Source organism: Motacilla alba, chromosome 9 (assembly GCF_015832195.1).
Source record: "Motacilla alba alba isolate MOTALB_02 chromosome 9, Motacilla_alba_V1.0_pri, whole genome shotgun sequence".
NCBI lineage: Eukaryota > Metazoa > Chordata > Aves > Passeriformes > Motacillidae > Motacilla > Motacilla alba.
In genome coordinates, this window is record NC_052024.1 from 22,152,346 (window position 1) to 22,172,976 (window position 20,631).

The 20,631-nt window shown below is 44.1% G+C and overlaps 1 protein-coding gene across 5 annotated transcripts in view; it reads right to left on the reverse strand.

Moving 5' to 3' along the window:
* Positions 1–13,739, reverse strand: part of LOC119704495 (multiple epidermal growth factor-like domains protein 6) — a 191,808-nt gene extending 178,069 nt beyond the window's left edge. For 4 of the 5 annotated variants that reach the window (XR_005257979.1, XM_038145847.1, XM_038145848.1 and 1 more), the window contains exons 1-2: positions 13,549–13,739; positions 601–735 (exon numbers count right to left, since the gene is read on the reverse strand). Coding sequence is in view for 4 of the 5 variants with exons in the window: in XM_038145847.1 (XP_038001775.1) it covers positions 601–735; positions 13,549–13,721 (308 nt within the window). In the remaining variant the exon portion in view is untranslated. The remainder of the gene's footprint in view (positions 1–600; positions 736–13,548) is intronic. The other variant, XM_038145846.1, reaches the window with a different exon arrangement.
* Positions 13,740–20,631: the final 6,892 nt, after the last annotated feature.

A 20,631-nucleotide genomic window follows, 5' to 3' on the forward strand; every position in this document is an offset into this window, starting at 1 on the left:
CACCTCACCAGCAGCACACTGCACTCACATGTCCTATTTATGAGACGTTTTTCAGCCTCCATCAGGAGTTCTCATTAAAAACAAAGCAAATACAGCAAGCTGCATCCTGATAGCACCCAGTAGCTCTGATATGCTCTGTCCATGCATTATTTTGAAGAATTTGAATTCAGGCTAGCCAAAGGTGAGTATTTAGTATTTTTTTCTTTTTTTTTTTTTTTGCAATCAGTTTTGGGTTTAGCTGTTGGGGGAGTCAGATCTCCCATCAGTTCTAAGCATGTGACAGAAATAGAAAGAAGTTCAATTTTTCAAAGTCAATGACTTGACAGCTGGGCATCACCTGAACAAGAGCAAGACAGGAACATTTTCTGATAGTGTAAAATTCTGAATCTAAATCCAGCCACGAAGCTCATGAGCAACCCAAAACACATTAAAAAGTCACATTTTCTACTCAGTAATAACAGATTTCAAGTCAAATCTCAGGAGGACACTATGTCCATAACCACACGTTTCAGACAAAGCAGTTGACAACTTATCTCACAAAAAAGAGCTTGCACAAAGATTAACAACAAAACCCATTTATAACAATAGATAATATATTACCTTCTCTCATAGCTCACACACCACCTCCTCTTCGTGCAGCCTTGCTTCCACATCCTGACCATCCGACTGAAGGACTGAACACAGGGCTCCTGGTGTCCCACCAGAGCCAGCTCCAGCACTGGGCACACATTGGGCCTGGGGGGAGCAAACACAAAGATAATTTTTATTTCCAACACCATCTTGAGAAACACGCCTAAAACTCTGCTGGGTTGAATTTTTCAACACCAGAATTCCTCCTGGTGTTGGAATACACTGCAGCTCCAAGCCTCAGAAGGCAGCATGTGAACAGTGCACTGAAATTCAGGCTCCACACTGAAATTCAGGCTCCACACAAGTCAAGGAAAGATTTACCACAGATTCAAGGGCAGATAAGATTTATCTAAACCATTGCTAGGGAAATTGTGTATTCTGTAAGAGCCCCCCTTACTATCAGTCCCCTCAGGGAAACACATGAAATTGGTAAGAGGAAGTATCCTTGTTCTCTGCTGATTATTCCTAAAATAACAAGACCAAAATAAAAGCTCTGCTTTGGAGGATGATATGTAATCTTCATCCTGCTACCTAGCCAGAGTTACAAAAATAGCAGGATTGCAGGAGGTATGGAGGGTCAAAAAAAAGGTTACATGCTGATGGTTTTGCAGAGATTTTTGTCTGCCTTATCCCAATTTCTTTGTCCTGGTATAAATCAAGAAATTCTGCATGACAGAAAACAATGGCAGCAAACATACAAAGTCTAAATAAGACCATAAAGAATGAGGGGTTTTGTCATCTTTGAAGGCCGGAACCTGTTGTGACATGAATGAAATTACTTACTGATTTTTTTTGAGTAGTTTATAGATTGTTAGTGCAATAATTTCATCACCAGTTCCCCAGGACAGCCTGGTGAGGCTTTGCAAGCACAAACCTCAGTAACTCAAACACACGAGGGGGCAGGGACCTTCTATACCCACCCTGGCAACAGCACCATTCAGCAGACAAGTCCTTCCCCAGATTTCAGTCTGAGCCCTCTCCAAGCCAGAGAGTGATCGAGTAACACCCTGTCACACTTTGTCACAGGTAGGAACATGATCCTCTGCTAGAAAACCTGGGGGTGGCACTAATAGGAGAGCAGTTCTAGCCCAAGAGCTGCCTGGGAGTTGGTCACCATCACCTACAGTGGATATTGTTAATCTCTCATTCAGGATTTCTGGTGTTTTTGAACTCCTAGGAAGCCGGAACAGCAGACAAGTCCTTCCCCAGATTTCAGTCTGAGCCCTCTCCAAGCCAGAGAGTGATCGAGTAACACCCTGTCACACTCCCTTTGTCACAGGTAGGAACATGATCCTCTGCGAGAAAACCTGGGGGTGGCACTAATAGGAGAGCAGTTCTAGCCCAAGGGCTGCCTGGCAGTTGGTCACCATCACCTACAGTGGATATTGTTAATCTCTCATTCAGGATTTCTGGTGTTTTTGAACTCCCAGGAAGCCAGAACACCACACAAGGTAGCCTTGCTAACGAGACAACATCTTTCATCCACAGGTCTTCAAGTGGTTTACAAATATCATTAAATTAAGCCTGTGCAGAGCCAGAAAGCACTATAACCATGATCAGTTTTCCTGCTGAGCTGAAGACTTGCCTGGATCAAACCCCAGAGGATTTGACTGGACAACAGTGCCAGTGCAGTGCAGAACGCTGTCATCACCCCATGGAGAGTGGCACATCCAGCCAGGTCTCCCAGAGCCACCAAGGGAACACCTGGGACATCATCTCAGGGCCAAGAGGAGCTCTGCCCAACAAGGACACGCCAGGAGGAGGAGCAGAACGGAATCAAACACTATCCAAACAGCCCTCAGGAACTCAGGCAGCCCATGTAAAGGACGGCAGGAGAAGAAAGCCCACAGCTGCAAGCTCTGGTTGTCCTATATCACCATGGAAAAAAAGTAAAGAATTCTTTTGTACTGGCACACCTGACCTTGGCAGAAGTTACTTTCCTGAGCTGGAATATCTGTTTCTCCCAGGCTTCAGAGCAATTAGAGCAATCATCATAATCCTAAACCACACAGCCAGTGGACATCCCTCCATGTTCCTCCTCCTCTACTGCACAGCCCATACTCAACATTGCTCTGTATTTCCCATTCCTCAGGTCTGCCCTGGGTGCCAACACCTCAGAGCAGAACAGGAGATGCTCACAGCCCAGTTCCAGATTGCCTCAAATTCCTCAAGCAACCAGGCTTCCCCCACATTCCCAATGTCATCTCCACCATGTAGCAATCCTTCCCATGTGTCCCTGCTACCCCTTCCCTCCAGAATTACCTCCCCATGTAACATATTTAGCTGGAGTTCAGAGCCATTGTTCCCAAGCCATTCTTAGCACAAAGTCTGCCATTTGTTTCCCATCCAAAGAAGATCTTTGTGTGCCCAAAATCTTGCCTGTTTTTCCTCCTTTCCATTACGTCAGTTGGTCTAATAAAACCCTTGCCTTACTTAGCAACCATGCCTCACTTAGCAGGCTTTTTAAAATGACTCTCCCTCCAGTGAATAGAACATCATGTTCTGATAATTCATGCATATCTCCTTTTATTAGAATTGCCTAAAACTTTCCAGATAAAGGTACATTCATATGCATCGCTCTTCCATAAATAAAAGAGAGGAGCTGACAATTGTTGTAATGACACACTGAGCCCATCCCACAAGTTCCTCCTCATGTGATATTGCCATGTTGCCAGGAATAGCAGTACTGGCTTCTAGGATATGGTTAATGGGAACAAATGACGCTCACAGAACAAAACAAGCCAGCAGCAGAGTCATATGTTTATGAAGATTTATTCAAAGTAAGCCATTCCTCCTTGATGCCCTTGGGATAATTTAAAGGCAGATATCAAAACTGCTGAAACACTATAATTAAATTGCAGCAATTGCATAACATGTGATCCTGTGCTGGCAAAGCTGGGAATCAAACATGCCCTCTCCAACAATCCAGCATCCTCACAGCTCCCCACACACACAGTCAACAGGGCAGTTTTTGAGCCATCTGACTCACTGGAGACCTGTAAACCTCAGAACAGCTCCTGGAACAAGGCTACAGCTAGCTAGGGAAGGTGCAATTCAGCACTGTGGCACTCTGCTAATTAGAGGCCATCCAGGACTAAGCTGAAGCCCCAGGTGGATGTAGTGGTGTACTAAAGAACAGCTCCTATTTTCCTGGCGCGCTCTCTGCACTCAGAAGATGTTTCTTAACGGGAGTTTAAGTGTTAAAACAAGCAAAAGGCTCAAAGGCATATTATGGGCCACGATTTGATTGATACAGCAGTCCCTTTAAACCTTTTTGCACTGGTGCTCTGTGCTAGCCAAGGCTAACACCAAGGCTATTATTAGCTTGTCAGTCTGACTCAGGCAAGGCAGAAAGCTCTCTTAATATTTGCATTAGGAGACTGCCCTTTAAACAAAGACACCCTACACACTTCCAGCTCAAGACTTGAGATTCTAATGAACAGATAATTAGACCAACACAGAGCAAGAGCAGCCTGGGCTAATCATATGGCTGTGGTGCCTGTGAACCACTGCACAACGGGAAAAGTTCAGAGAAAATTAAAAGCATCTCCAGGCGGGATGGAATTCATTCCTGCGTTTGGAATTTTAAAAAGAAAAGGAATAGATCTACCACAAAATCACAGAATGGTTTGAGTTGGGAAGGACCTTAAAGATTACTCAGTTCTAACCCCCTGCCATGGGCAGGGACACCTTCCAGCATCCCAGGCAGCTCCAAGCCCTGTCCAACCCAGCCTTGGACACTTCCATTTGTAAAGGTCCATCATATCTCTGTGATAGGGGTATTTTCTTTTTCTGCCCAACACCCGGAATGCCAAAGTAAATCTCTCATTCTACCCAGCTCAATACAAGAAGCTGAAGGTAGGCAGATTTAACAGCAGTGAGAGAGCAAACACACATCAAGATGTCCCTAAAGACTTCTTTCAACAGCACAAACTTTAAATCAAAACATTAACGAAGACGAATTTGGCTGTCTGATTTCAGGTCGTTCCACAGAGACTCCCTGAATGACACCACCTTCTACACTAAGTCAGACAGCTGTTAGCATCTCCCTAAAAATGAGATGTTGCAGCCTGCATTGCCTCAGCTGACGAATTTGCAGCCTGAACACTATTGATCTTCCCATAAATCAGTCAATAGATGAAACCTGTCATAAGGAGAGACTTGCTGGAATCCTGTATTTTCAAAACACTAATTGGTTGCTGCTCCTTCCCCTTTATGCTGTTATTAAAAGTTTAGAAAACCACAGTCTGCTTACTCAGTTTTAGTTTGAAAAGATCAAATAAGAGTTTTCTTAAGGGAACCAAGATTACAGTCAGGGCTGAATTCTCCACTGCTGCGATAACTGGTTTTGCACTAGAGATACACTGATGTTGATCTGAAAATAGTTGTACACTGCTACAAAGGATCTGGTTAGGAGCTTTCCAGGTTAACTGTCTGAATCCCCTCGCACCTCCAACACCACCATTGTCCTATAAAAAAGATGTCTAGAAAGACAAGGTGGCACCTTTCAGAAACATGTGGCACTGCAGAGGAGAAGCAGCCAGCAGCATGATGTTGTATGCAAAAGAGATGACAATTAAAAGTTTTTAATCTATATGATCTCAATTGGAAAGGAGAAAAAGCCAAAATTTTGTTTGAACACAGGAAAAGGAAAGTCAAATGAGGAAATAGGGCACAGAAACAAAAGGTCCAAAGAACAAGTTACATATATTGGCTTATGTGTATAAATTTTGTCTCTAGATACATATTGCTTAATAATTCACAAAGGCCAGAATGACAGAAAAGGCTTTTATTTTTTTTTTAAACTGCCAAGCTCCCCTTTCTACCCTTAATCTATTTTAAGGCTCATTTCCCTGATCAAATTAATCAGCACTACCAGAGACAATTAGGACATCCTGCTCCCTTGACCACTAATCAATCCCTGCTCTCTCCTGATCCTGTATCAATATTTGTGATGTTCACAGCCCCTCTGGGACACGGATTGTAAGCACCAAGCTCATTTAGATTAGGTCTCATTATCACTGCTGTTCTCTGGCTCTGTGGAGGAAGGTCCACCACACAAGGCTGCCCCATCCCACAGGTTACTAATGCACTGCTGCGTCTTCCTCACATCCTCCCTCTGATTAGATGGAGCAGCTAAATAACATGAGAGTTCCTTCAGCCTTTGTGCCCTGCATCTAGATGAAGAGCAAATCAATAGGAGATGATTAATTACACACTCAGCTATTATACCAACAATAAGATTTTTAGTTCTTGCCGCTATCAAAGTGCAGCGCCTGTCGCTTACCTTCCACTTAACCATCCTCCTCCCTCCCCCAGGACAGAATCATCTGTTTGGGTTGGCAAGAAAAGCAGAAGATAAACATGCACATCCAGATCATTTAACCATGATTGGCCAAGCCACCTTTTCTTTTTTTTTTTAATTTTAAAATCAGGGAGCGATTTTTAATTTTTTTTTTTTTTTACTGTCACGTAGATTCAATCCCCAGCAACATCCAGTTTTATAGTTCTGTCTGCTACATCCAGGAGAGCACCAGTGACCAGGCCTGCAGAGCCCTAAGCAGCACAAACGCTCAGCTTTACAAAATTTAAGGACCAATGTCCCAAGGATCTCTCTCAGTTAGAAAACCATATGGGATATCACATAAAGGAGCCTAAGAAATAGCTGGCACGCGCTCATTGTTAAGACAATGAATCTGAAAGCAGATAAGGGCCCAAAATCCAGACTTGTCGGAGTCTCCCCCTGGTCAGGGTGACTCCAACAGGAGGAAAAGTCTCTGCTCCAACCCGTGCCTTCCAAGAAAGACTCAATAGCTTTCAGTCGTCCGGTCTCAAGGTTGTTTATTGTAGGTTAGCTTAAGATTTTCTTCTGGGCTGCTGCAGTCTGCTCAGCAGGTCAGCCAGAGGCACACACTGCACACTCTTTCTCTCTCTCTCTTTCTGCCTGTCCCCGAGGCTGGTGCTTTCTTTTATACTAAAAACTACGTGTACTATATTTACAATTCCATTCCAATAGCTACCACCTATGTTAGACAGTCAGCTTCTATTCCAAACCAATCTAAAAGTGCCAACATCACCCAAATCATGGAGGCTAGGAAGAAGAAAGAAGGACAAGGCACGCCCTGATTCCTCCATCTTAGAGCCTCCGAGCCCCATGTACAAAATCCAAACCCCTGTGTATGTACAGCACTCAAAAATCCTTCCCTTCACTTTGTGATTATCTCTACTATGCTACCTAAACTTTTGTGTGGCTTGTAATTCTTCATACAGAGTTGGTAATTTGCTCCATGGGCTAAGATTGAAAACCCAGTGTGCTTGGCTGCAGCCAGGGTCTCAGAGCCCCCTGCCAGCGGCTTTGGCCATCCAGGGCACCCAGAGGGGTGTCCTGGGTTCCGACACAGACTAAATTGAGGATGTGAAAGTGTGAAATCACGGGGGAAAGCTCTAGGCATCATTTCACATTAACTACCCCCATGCCATTATCACTCCCCTGTGTGTAACACTCCAGTGAACTCCAGTTCTCCGATAAACCTGCCAGGTGCACACACCTGAGCTGCCTTCAGCAGGAAGGCACAAAGGGACCTGATGTTACAATATTAGCATAAAAATCATTCCAAGTGTCACACCGCTTTGTCACAAGGAGAGAAGGCTGACTCTGGTTTACAGCAAGTGCCACACTGTTTGACAATTAAATGAGTTAGAAGGCACTGAAATCCTCAGTTCTATTTCAGTAACCACATCTAGGAATTGTTCACTGCTTTTTTTGGGGCCTGCCAGATTTCAGCAGTTTCAAAGCAAAACTTTTTTTAAAGCTTACTTTTAAAATAACATTAAATATATAACTTCCAGTCAAACTGAAACAAGCATGATTACATCTGATGTATGCAATATATGTAAGAAAAATCCCTACACGCAATCATTTCAAGTGTTAAAATATTCCAAGTCTTTTACTCCCCTATAAATCATTTGCCTGCTACCAATGTCCATTTTTGAGGGGTTTTGTTTGGTTTGGGTTTTTCGTTTGCTTTAACATTAAGAAAACTTGGTTAGGCTAAATATTTAATAATTTTAACCACAGGAAAACTAACATGCATTAGTGGATTAGTGTTCAACAGTGGCAAAGTAGAAGGGGGGAAAAAAATCTCAATTTATATCTTTTGGATTAGAAACTTATGCAGGGGTTCTAAATAACCCACAGTTCCTAGTGTTACTCCACAGAGATGGACAGGCTTTGACTCACAATTATAAAATATAAGCAATATAATGATGAAAGAAGTTTTTATAGCCGTATTTTTCACCATTGATGGTGCACTGGTCAGGCAGGGAGAGCACCAGCAATTACAAACAAAAGGGCAACCACTGAAGAGTCTCCTGAGGGTTGAGGTGTATAGAAACTCATTTTCTATAGAGGAAGACTCCAACATGAGAAGACCAGGCCCAAAATAACCAATTGTTCCATAATTTATGGGTATTTTTAATTAAAAAACAGTGCAGAGCATCCTATAAAGCCTCTTCTCAGGCATCCTGAGACATGATGCTAAATTTTCAATATTGAATTAGGTCATGTACATAAAAACATGGTCTGGGCATGGCATTCTCTTCTAAACAAGATTTTGTGCCAAGCTCTGCTCTGACTTACAAAGGGAAGACAGCAAGGTGTTTCTGCTAGAGAGCACAAAAACAAGTGTCAGCGCTCTGACTTGAACAACATTCCCCTTTCCACCCACAGATACTCATCCACAGGTCAAAGGCACTGAAATGGAGCTCAGAGCACACATCACAGCCCACACCATCTCACAGCAAAGGCAGAAATATCAAGTTCCCCTCTGGAACAATTAATGATTAGTTTTAAAGCAAGGCTGGGAGCTGGAATCCAAAGCACAAACTACATATGTTCAGTACATCACTTTAAAAAGCTTTGATTTCACAGTAATGAAAGGAAATTTCTTTCTGCTCAGAAATAAATTAAAAGCAATAGATTTGAGAGGGAATGTAAGCAATAACAGGCTTGAATTTCAGAGGAAGGAAATCTATTAACTGTGTTCAAAGAGAGAAGGTATTTAATTGGTGAATAACACAAGTCTGCAATATGGGCTGTTAACCCTCTGGGAGCCAAAGTGTCACTGCCATCAAAGTTCTGCTAAAAAGTCACCTGGAGACCAGGTCTGCCACCACAGATAATCTCATCCCTCCTCACCAGGGGGTTTCTTCAAATTTATTAAAAATATTCCACAGTCTGTCATACCTAGATCATGGCATGCCTAGGACTAGGAAAAACAGGCAATGCTGGATATAAACAATGCAGAAGAAAAGTCAAAGCAAAACCCAGGCAATTTTCCCAAGAAATACTGCAAAAACACATTTCAAGCACATTAAACTACTGCATAAATAACTAAACTATAGCAACATTCCGTAACAATTACACCTAAAGAAACCTGACAAGCTTTTTCCTCTTAGAGTGTGTTTTTGGAGAGTAATGTGAAAAGTCAAATCCCACTAAAAGTGAAGGGACATCCCCCTTCACATTCTTACCTCAAATGTGCAGATTTAACAATCATACAGTACATGTAAGGTACTGTGATTACGAGCAGGAAATTTCTAAACCTCTCGTGAGATGTAAAATCATTTTACGATGTCTCTGACACAAACCCAGGAGTTTCTAAAACTGGAAAATGTTTACAGTTCAAGTTCATCTTTGATAAATACAACAACTTCAGGCTATCCGATTTTACTGTGCTGTCTTACAGCTATTTCAGAGTTTAGGAGAAAGCGTGATCTCATTTTTCTCCTGAAGAGCAGGAAAACATCACAAATCAGGAAAAGCACAGTAGCACCATGACACTCATTAATTATCTTTAAGTCTCCTGACAGTGAATATACTGGGGCAGAAAAAGAGAAAAAGAGCACTTTGCCATCTGTTAAAAGGCTAAATTCAAAATTAATATTCCTCTGGGAACTGTGAAACAGAAGCTTGAAGTGCAAGGTCCTGAGGAATGGGATCCTGTGCTGCAGCGCTGACCAGCAGGAGCTCTATCTGCTGGCAGCATCCTGTAGTGCACAGGCTAAAAAGACTATTTTTGTTCAGTGTGATCTTCACAAAGATCAGAAACATCTCAGTCTTCAACTGCAAATTCAAGCATTGGGGAAATGAGGGGAGGAAACCACCATGAATTTTACGCCAATGCATTTAAACCACGCTTACTAAAATCACCTTATCCAAGCCTCCAAGGCTGCTGCTCAGGAGAAGTGAGGGTTTGCTGCAACTCTGTGGAGTCTGAGCAGACAGGAATGGGAAGAAGGGCTTGAGGTTTCAGCTGAAAACAAGTTAGGCAAAATTCAGTAGCCCAACATCAAAATTTGTCAATGACTCTCAATTGCCGGCATCACTTCAACCAAGGTTTAAAGAGAAATTCTTAATCCCACTTGATGTGAAAGTTCAATACAAAATTAAACTGTGGTATAAATCTGAATACACCACTAGCAAACCAGGTTCTTATTTTCACCAGAAAAAAATTGCAAATTTTTTTAACTACAAAACCTCCAAGTCTAAGAAAACCCATCCAAAGAAGTGAAAGAAGATTCCACCACATTATTCAGCTCAGCTCAAAAAAGGAAACATACTTTAAGCCCTTATTTAATGCTAGCTTTCCTCACACCTGCAAATTGACATCACTGGAGGTGAAAATAAAGTATATTGGCTAAACAGCCAATACATTGAGACAATTTCTCACCAAGAAATGATTACACAATCTACTTTTCACATCATTTGGACAGTATTATAACAAAACTCCAGGCTCCAGGTTTAAGTTGTATCTCTGTATTCTTTATGGAAGCATTTCTCATTTTGTTTTCTGCACTGCATTCCGAATATTCAAATTGACGTGCAATTTGTTCCGCTGTAACAATCACAACTCAGAGGCATCTCCTCATATGGAAGCACTTTGCACAACAGCAGTTAGTTCTTGAAATGCATTCCATAAAAAAAAAAAAAAACAAAAAAACAAAAAACAGCGGACTTTGCCTTTTTTAATTATACCTTAAAAGGAATTTTTATTTATGTCACTTGAAAATAGTGTCCACAGCCACATCTGCTTGCAGTGGTGCCAAACCAGCCCTGTGTCATTGCACCCAACAGCTGGAGCAGCTGAAGGGCCAGGTTGGCTCAAGGTTTGCAGATGCAGATAACATGTGGATGCTAGATTTTGCTTTGGGGAACGTGATTTATCAGGAGGAGCACGAGAAAACCAACAGTGCCCCAAAGAATTGAAGAAGATGGAAAACAGTAACTCAGCCAGGAATCCAGCTCTACATCCAGGTGTTCCTTGGAATGCGACCAGATTGCTTGTGGAGAAAGTGAAAATATGCAGATATGACATGTGAGCAGTAAAGAAAAACCCCAGGCAAAACAGTTTTATTGCAAGACTGAGACTGGATCCTCTAAAAGCAAAGCAGCCCCTTCAGATGTCATCCTGGACCTGCAGAGCCACAGAGCAAGTCAAGGGGCTTAATGCTGACAGGAACAAAACTGATCTCCTGCCTTTTGCAAGGAAGCCCTCACCCGGGAGCAGAAGAATCCCTTCTTGAGCCCTGTCCCAGGCCTAACTCTGAAAGGTGATATTTACTGCACAAAGGGGGCTCCCAGCACACAGCTCACAACTCCACTGCTCTGCTCTGTCCCACACCCCTAACTACGAGCAGACATCTGCACTGCTCCAACTCCCGGGGGAATGTTTGTCTAGGAGAGGAATTACCACTTCTGACAGCAACTCAAGTCCTCCTTTAGTTCCCATTTCTGCCCTGTCCCACAGCTACCCCCTGATTTCTGTGAAGGCCAATGCTAGATAACCACACATCACACTTGCATTGTCTTACACACCCCAGTTTTGGGCTAGAAGTTTTAACACTAAGAAGTGTTAAAAATGTGCTTTTTATCATGAGACATGGTTAATTCCTCATCTAAAGGCCCAAATATGCTTTACAATGAAAATGTAATGTTCTCTGGTCATTCCAGAGTTCTCTGAAGTTCTACTAGAGGATCATCAAGGGCTAATTGTATGGAAAAGCAGTTGATAGAAATATCTGATCATTCTCTAATCTGTTCTACATTAAATCTCCTCAGGGGGCTTGGAAGCAGAACACCAACATCCACACAGATCCCTCCCATTTCTAGCTAGGAGCAAATGCTCAAGTTAGCAAGAGAACAAAAACAATTATGAAGAATATCCTGTACAGCCCCAGCCACATAAGATCTCAATCAAAACAACAGCAAAGAACACACTGAGCATGGTGTGTTCCAAGGGATACATTTGCTGTTCTGATTTCATTGCCTGCAGATGACCAAAGTCAAACAAGAATTGTTGGAAAAAGGTGATTCATTAAAAAAATCCTCAGGGACATGTCACTGTTTCTTGGTGAAAGCTGGCAGACTCCTAAAGGGTGGTGACATCTTGCATTTGTGCTTGCACCAAAGGAAAAGTCCCTAAATAGCAAGAAAGTTTGGAGTAATACTTGCCCCAGCTCGGGAAAAGCAGAGAGAACGGCAGTAATTTCAGGACTATGACCCTTGGGAGAAGCACTCAAGGCCCTGACACTGGTCTGGGGGTTTGGGTGGCTGCTCCTGATTGCTGCTGGCTGACAGTGCACTGCTGCTCCCAGTGACTCCAGCCCGGCAGCAACATCCTCACACAGCATCACCTCCAGAAGGGAACGTTTCCTCTGCTCTTTCAGTGACACAGTCTTTAAAAAGGTAAAAGCAAACAAAAATTGTTTGGAGGCAATTCACAGTTAACAGCACCTCCAGCTTCAAAAGTGCAGAATCATAGTTATTACTGATGTCAAATGCAAACAGATTAATGTAGGCCAATGCTATTCCTCCTCCTGATAGAATAATTGCTCAGAAAGAGAGCACAAAGCATGCCTGAAAGGAACACAGAGCACTTTTAACAAAGGAAAATGTTTTACCACAGAATGAGCTTAACTTCTCTAAGCACTGTGATGGATACTTCGTGCTCCAGCAAAATGGAGTAATATAAACCACCTTAAAAGCACTTCTGGTAAATGCTGTGTAAATATGTATGGCATAGAAAGCCAGTGAGGAGTAGGCTTGGAAATCTCAGTTTTCAGACAGAATAAAGAACTCAACTGAAAGCAAATACAAGACATTAATTATGAAAGAGTGGCATGAAGTTGATGAAGATGAAAGCCAGGAAGACAAGAGAGGTTAGAAATTAGGCTACACACAGATATTTGAAAAGGCTGTTGTCAGGTTGCTTTGAGAGGGGGGCACAACATTCCTTAAAACACAAGACGAGAGTGGTACACAAGGAAAAGTAAAGGTACACAGGAAACAGTTTCCATCAACACTCAGTTTCAACACGCAAAAACTTCACCCGCAGATTTCGTGCATGCGGCCAGCTACTCCCTTCCAGAACCTGACCAGAGAACCACCTCCGGACACAGGCGTTCCACCGCATTTCCAACAAAGAGCATTTGCTGCTCACGCCGTGCAGAACCCCCGGGAGAAAGTTCCCCGGCGCGGCGGCAGGCGCACACGTGCGGCCCCGAGCTCTTTGTGCGCTCCCGGCCGCGGGAGGATGGATGCTCCCGGCTCTCCGCTCCCTGCCCTTCCCGCACGGCTCCCCAGCTGGTACCCCCATCTCCTCTGTCCGTGTTGCTGGCGAAGGCAGGAGCAGCCCCACAGCCGCCTTCACCTCCCACGGCAAAGCCGAGCCCAGCGCAGCCCTCCCTCCCCGGAGCCCCGCAAGCCCATCCAGCGCGACTCCGCGGGCTGGGGGATGCGCGGAGTTAGGGCGCACCCACCCAAACTTTCCCCGCCGCCCCGGGGAGCCGAGGGGAGCAGCACCCTCCCGGCAGGGCCACAGGCGGCGCGTCCCGGCCGAGCCCCGCTCAGTCACTCACTCACATGCCCCGCTGCAGCCGCGGCTCGGCGGCCAGAGCGCAGCCCAGCAGCACGGACAGCAGCGCCGGCCCGGCTCGCATGGCGCTGCCGGCGAGGGAGGACGGAGCGCCGGCTGGAGCAGCAGCACCAACACCCGCAGCAGCAGGAGCAGCAGCCCCGGCCCCCAAATCATTTAAAGCGGCGGCAGAGCCGCGCCACGGGCGGGGCGGCCCCGGCCCGGCCCCATCCCCGCCCCGCCGGGCCCGCCCCGCAGCGCGGAGCGGTGAGCGCTGCCCGCCCGGCTGTGCCGCGGCCCGGGAGCATCCCGCGGGAACGCTGCTCCGCTCCTCCCGGGAATGCTGCTCCGCTCCTCCTGCTAAGGCAGCTCCCCCTGCTCCGCATCCCCGCGGGGAGCGCTCCGGCAGCAGGGAGGCAGGCAGGGGGTGTTCTGCGTGTCCGTGCGCGGGGATGCGCAGCCTCCAGCCGCCCTGCGCTGCCGGGGTGCCGAGAGCGTTCTGCTGCGCTGACACACACGGGTCTTGGCTGCTCTTTATTTCCTCTGGTCCTTCTTTGTTCTGTGCAGGATGCCCGGTGCAATCGTATCTGAGCAGTTCTTAGAGGTGACCGTGAAAATAAACGCGTTTAACATCTTGAGGGAGGGATAACACCGCTGCTGCTGAGAGTTAGTGACAGCAAGAACATAAAACTGGGAGCTCAGGAGTGGTTTTTAAATCCCAGGACTGCCGGCCGTACTCCAGACCATCCTCTCATCTTTATGATCTCTCCAGACCTTTACTGCTGTCAAAACACAACTCTTTCCCCTTTACTGCTGAGAGAAGGGAGACCAACTGACCTGGAAAGGGAACTGTGCATAGTAGCAAATAAAAAAATGAGACGAACGCACCTTAAGCGTTTTATGATCTAATGCAGGTCTCCGGGTGCATTACAGCACGGTTTCCCTCTCTCCAGAGAGCTGTGACTAACCAGGCACTGGGCTGTGAACAGCAGATGGGCCCTGAGCCAGCCAGTGCTAAAATCTGTGATTCCTTTCCACTCCGATGGAGTGGCTTGGTCTCCACTCGCTCTCAGAGAGCTCCTGCACAAATCTGTGACAGGCACAGCTGGGTGGGTGCACCAGCATCCTCACCTGGCAGGAGTCAGCCTCTGTTTCACAGAGCATTCATTTGTCTCCCTTGCAGCCCTGTAACACGATACACCCACTTCTCATTTTCCACACACTTTACAAGTGGTTTCCTGTACGGTTTTTATTTTCCAAGGCCTTTGCTGAAGTAGGTAAACATTTACCATTCATAACAAGAAAGCTGGTTTTATATTGTTCATTGCTTTGAAGCTTGCATGGACATGATCCCTTGGAGATTTTATCAACTGATTTCTTTTTCATGGGGAAGAAAATACACAGCCGTTATCTGGCCTTAGAGCAGAATAATTGTACCCTGAAATTTCCAATGAATGGCTGTGTCTTTCTCGTGTCTGGAGTAGTTTTAACTCCACAGGACCTTGTGTTGAGCTAAGCTCATTACCTCCCACAGAGCACATAGTTTTTAATCATTTTATTTCTTAAACCCCAGAAAAATCTTTCTTCATAAAATAATAGACGTTCATTATGTCAAGGCTGAGTGTTCATTATGTCCTGTGACGTCATCCCAACCTGGATTATTTTCAGGATCACATCATGGCAAAATAGCAAAAGATCTCATTCCTCAGTTGTTGGGGATTTTTTCCAGGAGAGGCAAATTAGTCTTTAAAAAATACTTTAATTTTTTCCATCTTAAGGAACTTAAACTAATCAACGTTGTTCTTCAAAGCCGTATGTGATCCTCACAAATTATACACAACGTTTATTATACCCAGTTGTTAAGAATAATGGACCAGCAACATGCAAACTGGGAGGCGCTGAAATGCAGAGGGAAGGCCACTTAATAGATGAGACCTTTGCCTGGGGGCCATACGGCAAAATGCAGCTGCAGCCAAAGTCTGGAGGAAAAAAATCCCTGCTTTCTGGGCAGGAGGCTTTAGCTGCTGTGACCTTGACATTGTCCTGAACTCCAAAGCCAACCCAGTCAGTGCAATGTGTTCTTCTTACAAATCCAATGTTTTCTGCTCTGCTGTGTTTTATTTGAGAGCATCCTGCAGAGCTGTTGACTTTAATGGGATGATTCCCATGGGCAGAGTTGCAGCATTGGTGGAAGGAGTTTCAAAGCCTCCTGAGATAATTGATCTGCTGGGATCCCAAGTCACTTAAACCTTCAGCCCTGACACAGAGGTAGAAGCTGACTCGTTTATTCCAGTTCTTACACTGGGCTCTGGTAAAAAGGGCACTGGGAGCAGCATTAGTGACTTCTTTATATTCCACATCCTTGCTATGACCAACCAGGCTCCTTCCTGCTGTCCTGAAATTTCTTTGCTATAACTTCTTTGTCTTTGACCTCGGCACCTACAAACTGCACCCTGGCCACTACCAAAGCAGTCACTGGACATGTTGGCCAGAGCTCCCCTCCTGAGTGGGAAAAGGAGTAAATTAAATTGCATCTTGCTCAGCTAAACCAGCTTTTGAACTGAGCAGGTAAAGTGCCAATTCCCCTTGGTGGCTTTGTGCAGTTATAATGGGATGCAATTGCCTAGAGTACAAGTGGTTAGGGAAAAAAAAAAAAAACCCAGCTCGTGCCCTCCATATAGTACTGAAGGACTTCGTAAGGGATGGAAATTGCATTATTCTCCTCTCCTGTTGATCAGAAAATTGTTCTGTCAGATTCCAGTGCAATCCAAATTCAGCACATTATTTACAGCACCGTCCAGGTCACGAATTCTGTAAAAGATTTGGTATCTCTCACAATGTTCCATCCCATCCTCTCCACTTTAAAGCATATTTCCCCCCTCATTAGCATTTTAATTTTGATGTGTAATTTCCTACAAACAGGCTGTGACAGTTGTTGTGTATCCCCAAGCACGAACGAGTGTTGCCCAAAACTTTGAGTCAGAGTCACACCATCCTGTTCTATTTTCATTTTTCTGCCTAATTCTCAGTCTCTCCATTGCCAGTCTTTCTAAATTGTAGCTAGTTACAGGATTTAACAGTCCAATCTGATATAAAGAAATTTTCGTGCAGAGATTGTAATTAGGAAGGCTGAGCTCTGTTCTGTTATTAGCAGAATTGTGATTTTTGGAGTGGTGGGTTAATTGCTAATAACCATATGCAATGCTTCTGTCAAGATGTTTCCCATTACAGTAATTAACTTAGCAGCTGGGGTAACAGACATTTACCATTTGTCTTCACAGTATTCCTGATTTAGGATTGTTCCAAAACCCTTTTTGGACTCTGCTCGTTCAATTCCCAGGTGTAAGATGAAAAAGAGGGGAAGCTGAGGAGGGGAGATCTGGGAAGAACAACTTGCAGGGATAGTACCTGTTTCAGATGCAACGTGTCTGTCAGTGGGTCCTCAGGAATTCTAGATTTTTCTTCACTAATCTCAGCCTTGGACCATCATTTTCATCAGCACCAACTGAATGGAGAGCATGGCAGAGCAGCCTAAAACAGAGAATGTTTTCAGAAATGATTACTCAGCTGCTCAAATTAATCTGATCATTATTGAAGATTTATTAAATGAAAAGTGCAGAATTTTTTATTGCCTGTTCATATCCTTAAACCTCAAAATCCCTGTGGTAGGGGATTTTTTTCTTCGTGTTTTGTAGTCAACTGTACAGATATAAACATTTTTTGTTAATTACTTCCTTTCTGTGCTGTCTCACTGGAGCTTCTTCCTCCACAGAGCTGTGCCAGAATTACAGTAATATTATTAAGTATATGGCCAACCTGAAAATGAGGAAGAAAATAAAGTTGTTCTCTGAAGCCAGATCACATGACAGAGCAGTAGCAGCTTCGTTGATTTAATTCATCAACAGAATATATTGAAGTAATTCATTTTGTTGACGAGATAATTTTAAAGACTTTTAAAACCATGCTGCCAGATTTATCCTTTTTTATTTTTTTTTAAAGTTTGTTCTGGCCAGAGCAAATTCTGTACAATGCTACATTAAGGAAAGTTTGTTAATACCCTTAAAGATGTAAAGCAGCATGCCAAGGGCATGGGAAGCTTTCTATGTTACAAGGAATTGGCTTTCCTCCACTGCAAGGAATTGGGGAATGCTAATTTACTGCAACTGAGGATCTAGCCCGTGCTGTTAATCATAATTATGGACTTATTTTGGGAGGTGCATTTTCCAAACTAGTTGGGGGAGACAAGAAAATTAAATTAAAATTATTTTCTTCCCCAGGAGGTAAAAGCAGTACATAAATAAATACTTGGTGTTGCAGCAGATCTTTAAAACCCACAATAGTTTCTGGCACTGCAGCGTCCCGTGATATTTTTTCTTCCAGCACATACTAGTAAGTTTCTGATAATAGTGCTCACAGACAGCTTTGATTATAACCACTTGTCAGGGAATGGATAACTAGGAAAATAACACCATATTCAACTGTAAAAAATGCTGCCTGGAGTACATTAACAGAGTGATAATTTCTGCTAATAGCAGCCTCCGAACCCCATCCATTAGCTTTGAATTGAAATTCCTGCTTCTTTTCTGTCCTTCTGAGCATTTCTGCCCTCTGACCCTCTGTCCCCTTACTTGGGAGCAGCAGAGACATCCACAGGCACCAAGAGTAAGGACAAACCCTGTGTGTGAGCAGCCTGCTGGGCACTGGGGACAGGGACGCTGCTCGTGGGCAGCGCCAGCCCAGGCGATGGTCAGGGGCAGGGATGTTTGTGGGGATTTTGTTTGTGCATTCTGTGGGGATTTTGTTTGTGCATTCTGTGGGCATTTTCTGCCAGCATCCGACTCCTTCCCTGGCCTCCTCCTCCCTGCCACCTCGAGTCACCAGCTGCACTCTCCCAGTGTCACAGGAATTTGGGTTTTCATTTGTGTTCCTCAGGAGGAGAGGGCAGGAGGGGTTGGAAGGGAGGGAAAATAGAAAAGGTCTGGACAATTGAACCCCAGAGCAGCAGAATCAGAGACTCACAGAGTCGTTAAGGTTGGAAAAGACTTTCAGGACCACCAAAATCTACTGTCAGCCACCACTGCATTCACCTCTAAACCATGTCCTCAAGGGCCACATCCTCAGGCTTTTTGGACACTTCAGGGACAACGACCCCACCACTGCCCTGGCAAGTTTGTTCCAATGCTTACAACCCATTCCACGAAGAAATTGTCTCTAATATCAATTGTAAACCTTCCCTGGCAAAACTCTGGACCTTTTCCTCTTGACCTGTCACTGGGACATGCCTGACTCCTCCCTCCCTTCAGTAAGGTGTCCCCTCACCCCACTCAGTCTCTCCAAACAGCAAAAAGGTTCAAACAAAGTATTTTATTTGACACAATTAGGAGAAGCCCATTGATATTCAAGTCAGGAGGATATTTCTGTAGGGACCTATTACATCTGATTGGGAAAATAAAATGTTATCCACATCCACAATTACTTCTACAAAGACCACTGATCTCATTCCTGAGCTTTTCTCTTCAGCAGTAGTTAACCAAAACTCTGGTAAGAACAGGCTCTTGACAATATAATCCCAAAATAAGTTTTATGTTGGCAGGCAATAGCAACTGGGAGTACTTTCATCTATTTCTGGATTTGGGATAACACCACTCCAGTGAGTGGATAATCTGGGGTGCTTGTGTACATTCAAATGAAAATCACACATTAGGGGGCAAGTCACATCTTCTCTGACCTACACAGGTGAGAGCCAAATGTAACTGTAAATTTAATGCAGCTATTCCAGCCTCATCTCAACACAAAGGAAAGAATTAGGGTTTAGAAAGTTTAGAGCAATACATTTTTTTTGACAGAGCAGTGTATTACTAAATATTTTCTAGGAGGAGCTATTTTATTTGTTTTTTAAGAATTTCTTTTTTCACAGTGATCTTCTTTTGGGCACGCTGATACCCACCCGAAAAACCTGCAAGCAGCTGAGCAAGTAACTCATTCAAAAATTTAGCAGAGTATCTTCATGCCTGTGCATTCAGAGAAATCAAATCTGGGATATTCGTGCTCGGGGTGTTTAAAGGCTCATCAAGTCAGGTGATACTGAGAGCCCCTGGAGACTTGGCCAATCTGATTATCAAACATTTCTGATCCATCTGGAGGACAGGAAATTTCAGAGAGCTATCCTCTAAGAAAATTGAAACTAATAAATGAAAAAAAACAAAAACAAAACAAAAAAAAACCCAAACCAAAACAAGAAACTCCTAAAATATGTGATAAAAGAGGTTTGCTGCCCCTAATGAATTTTTTGGTTGGTTCACAGCACAGTTCAGTGAGTGCCAGGGCAACACTAAAGGGATGAAGTCAATCACACAAAGCAGGCACTAACAACACTCCAGCAACCTCAGCCTGTTAAACTCCAGCCTCAACCAGCACTGATACTTCAATCATTCTAATTTATCCTCCGGGGTAGGCAGCCCCCTCAAAATTTAGGTTTTAGATGTTCAGGCTGGTAACTCTCATCTGCATCACTGAAAATGCAGTCACAAAATAAATCAAAGTGAAAAAGGGCTCAGAAGTGGGATTCTCCTCAGGGTTTCCCCATCCCTTTGGGATTGCAGATGTGAGCTGCCTGAGCTTCCCCCTTTGTCTAATGCAGTGCTGAGCACATCACTGGGACTAAAAACACTGAAATTCAAAGGAATAAATGCTTTGTTTGTTTGCTTCCAATTAGGAGCTAATGAAATCCCAGGAATGCACTTCCAGGTGGTTTGTCACAGAACTGAAAGTCAGTAGTGTGTTCCTGGGTGTAACTTCCCTCTCTGTCTGTTCTGCTGACACAACCAGACCACACTTCATTCTCCCAAAGACATTAGAGCATTACTTTACTGGGTTTTCCTCCAAATTACCTGCCTGGCTACTGTCACCATTGATCTTTTAAGTCCTTGACTGAGTAATCAGTCAGAGAGCTAATTAATGTAGTGGCTTGGAGGGAAGGATGAAATGAAAAAGGAGATTTTTTTCCCTTATTCTTGATGTTTTTATTGCCTTTGAAAGGTGCTTTATCCGTAGCATAAAGGAGCATTTGTCTGTGCCTTTTCCTCCT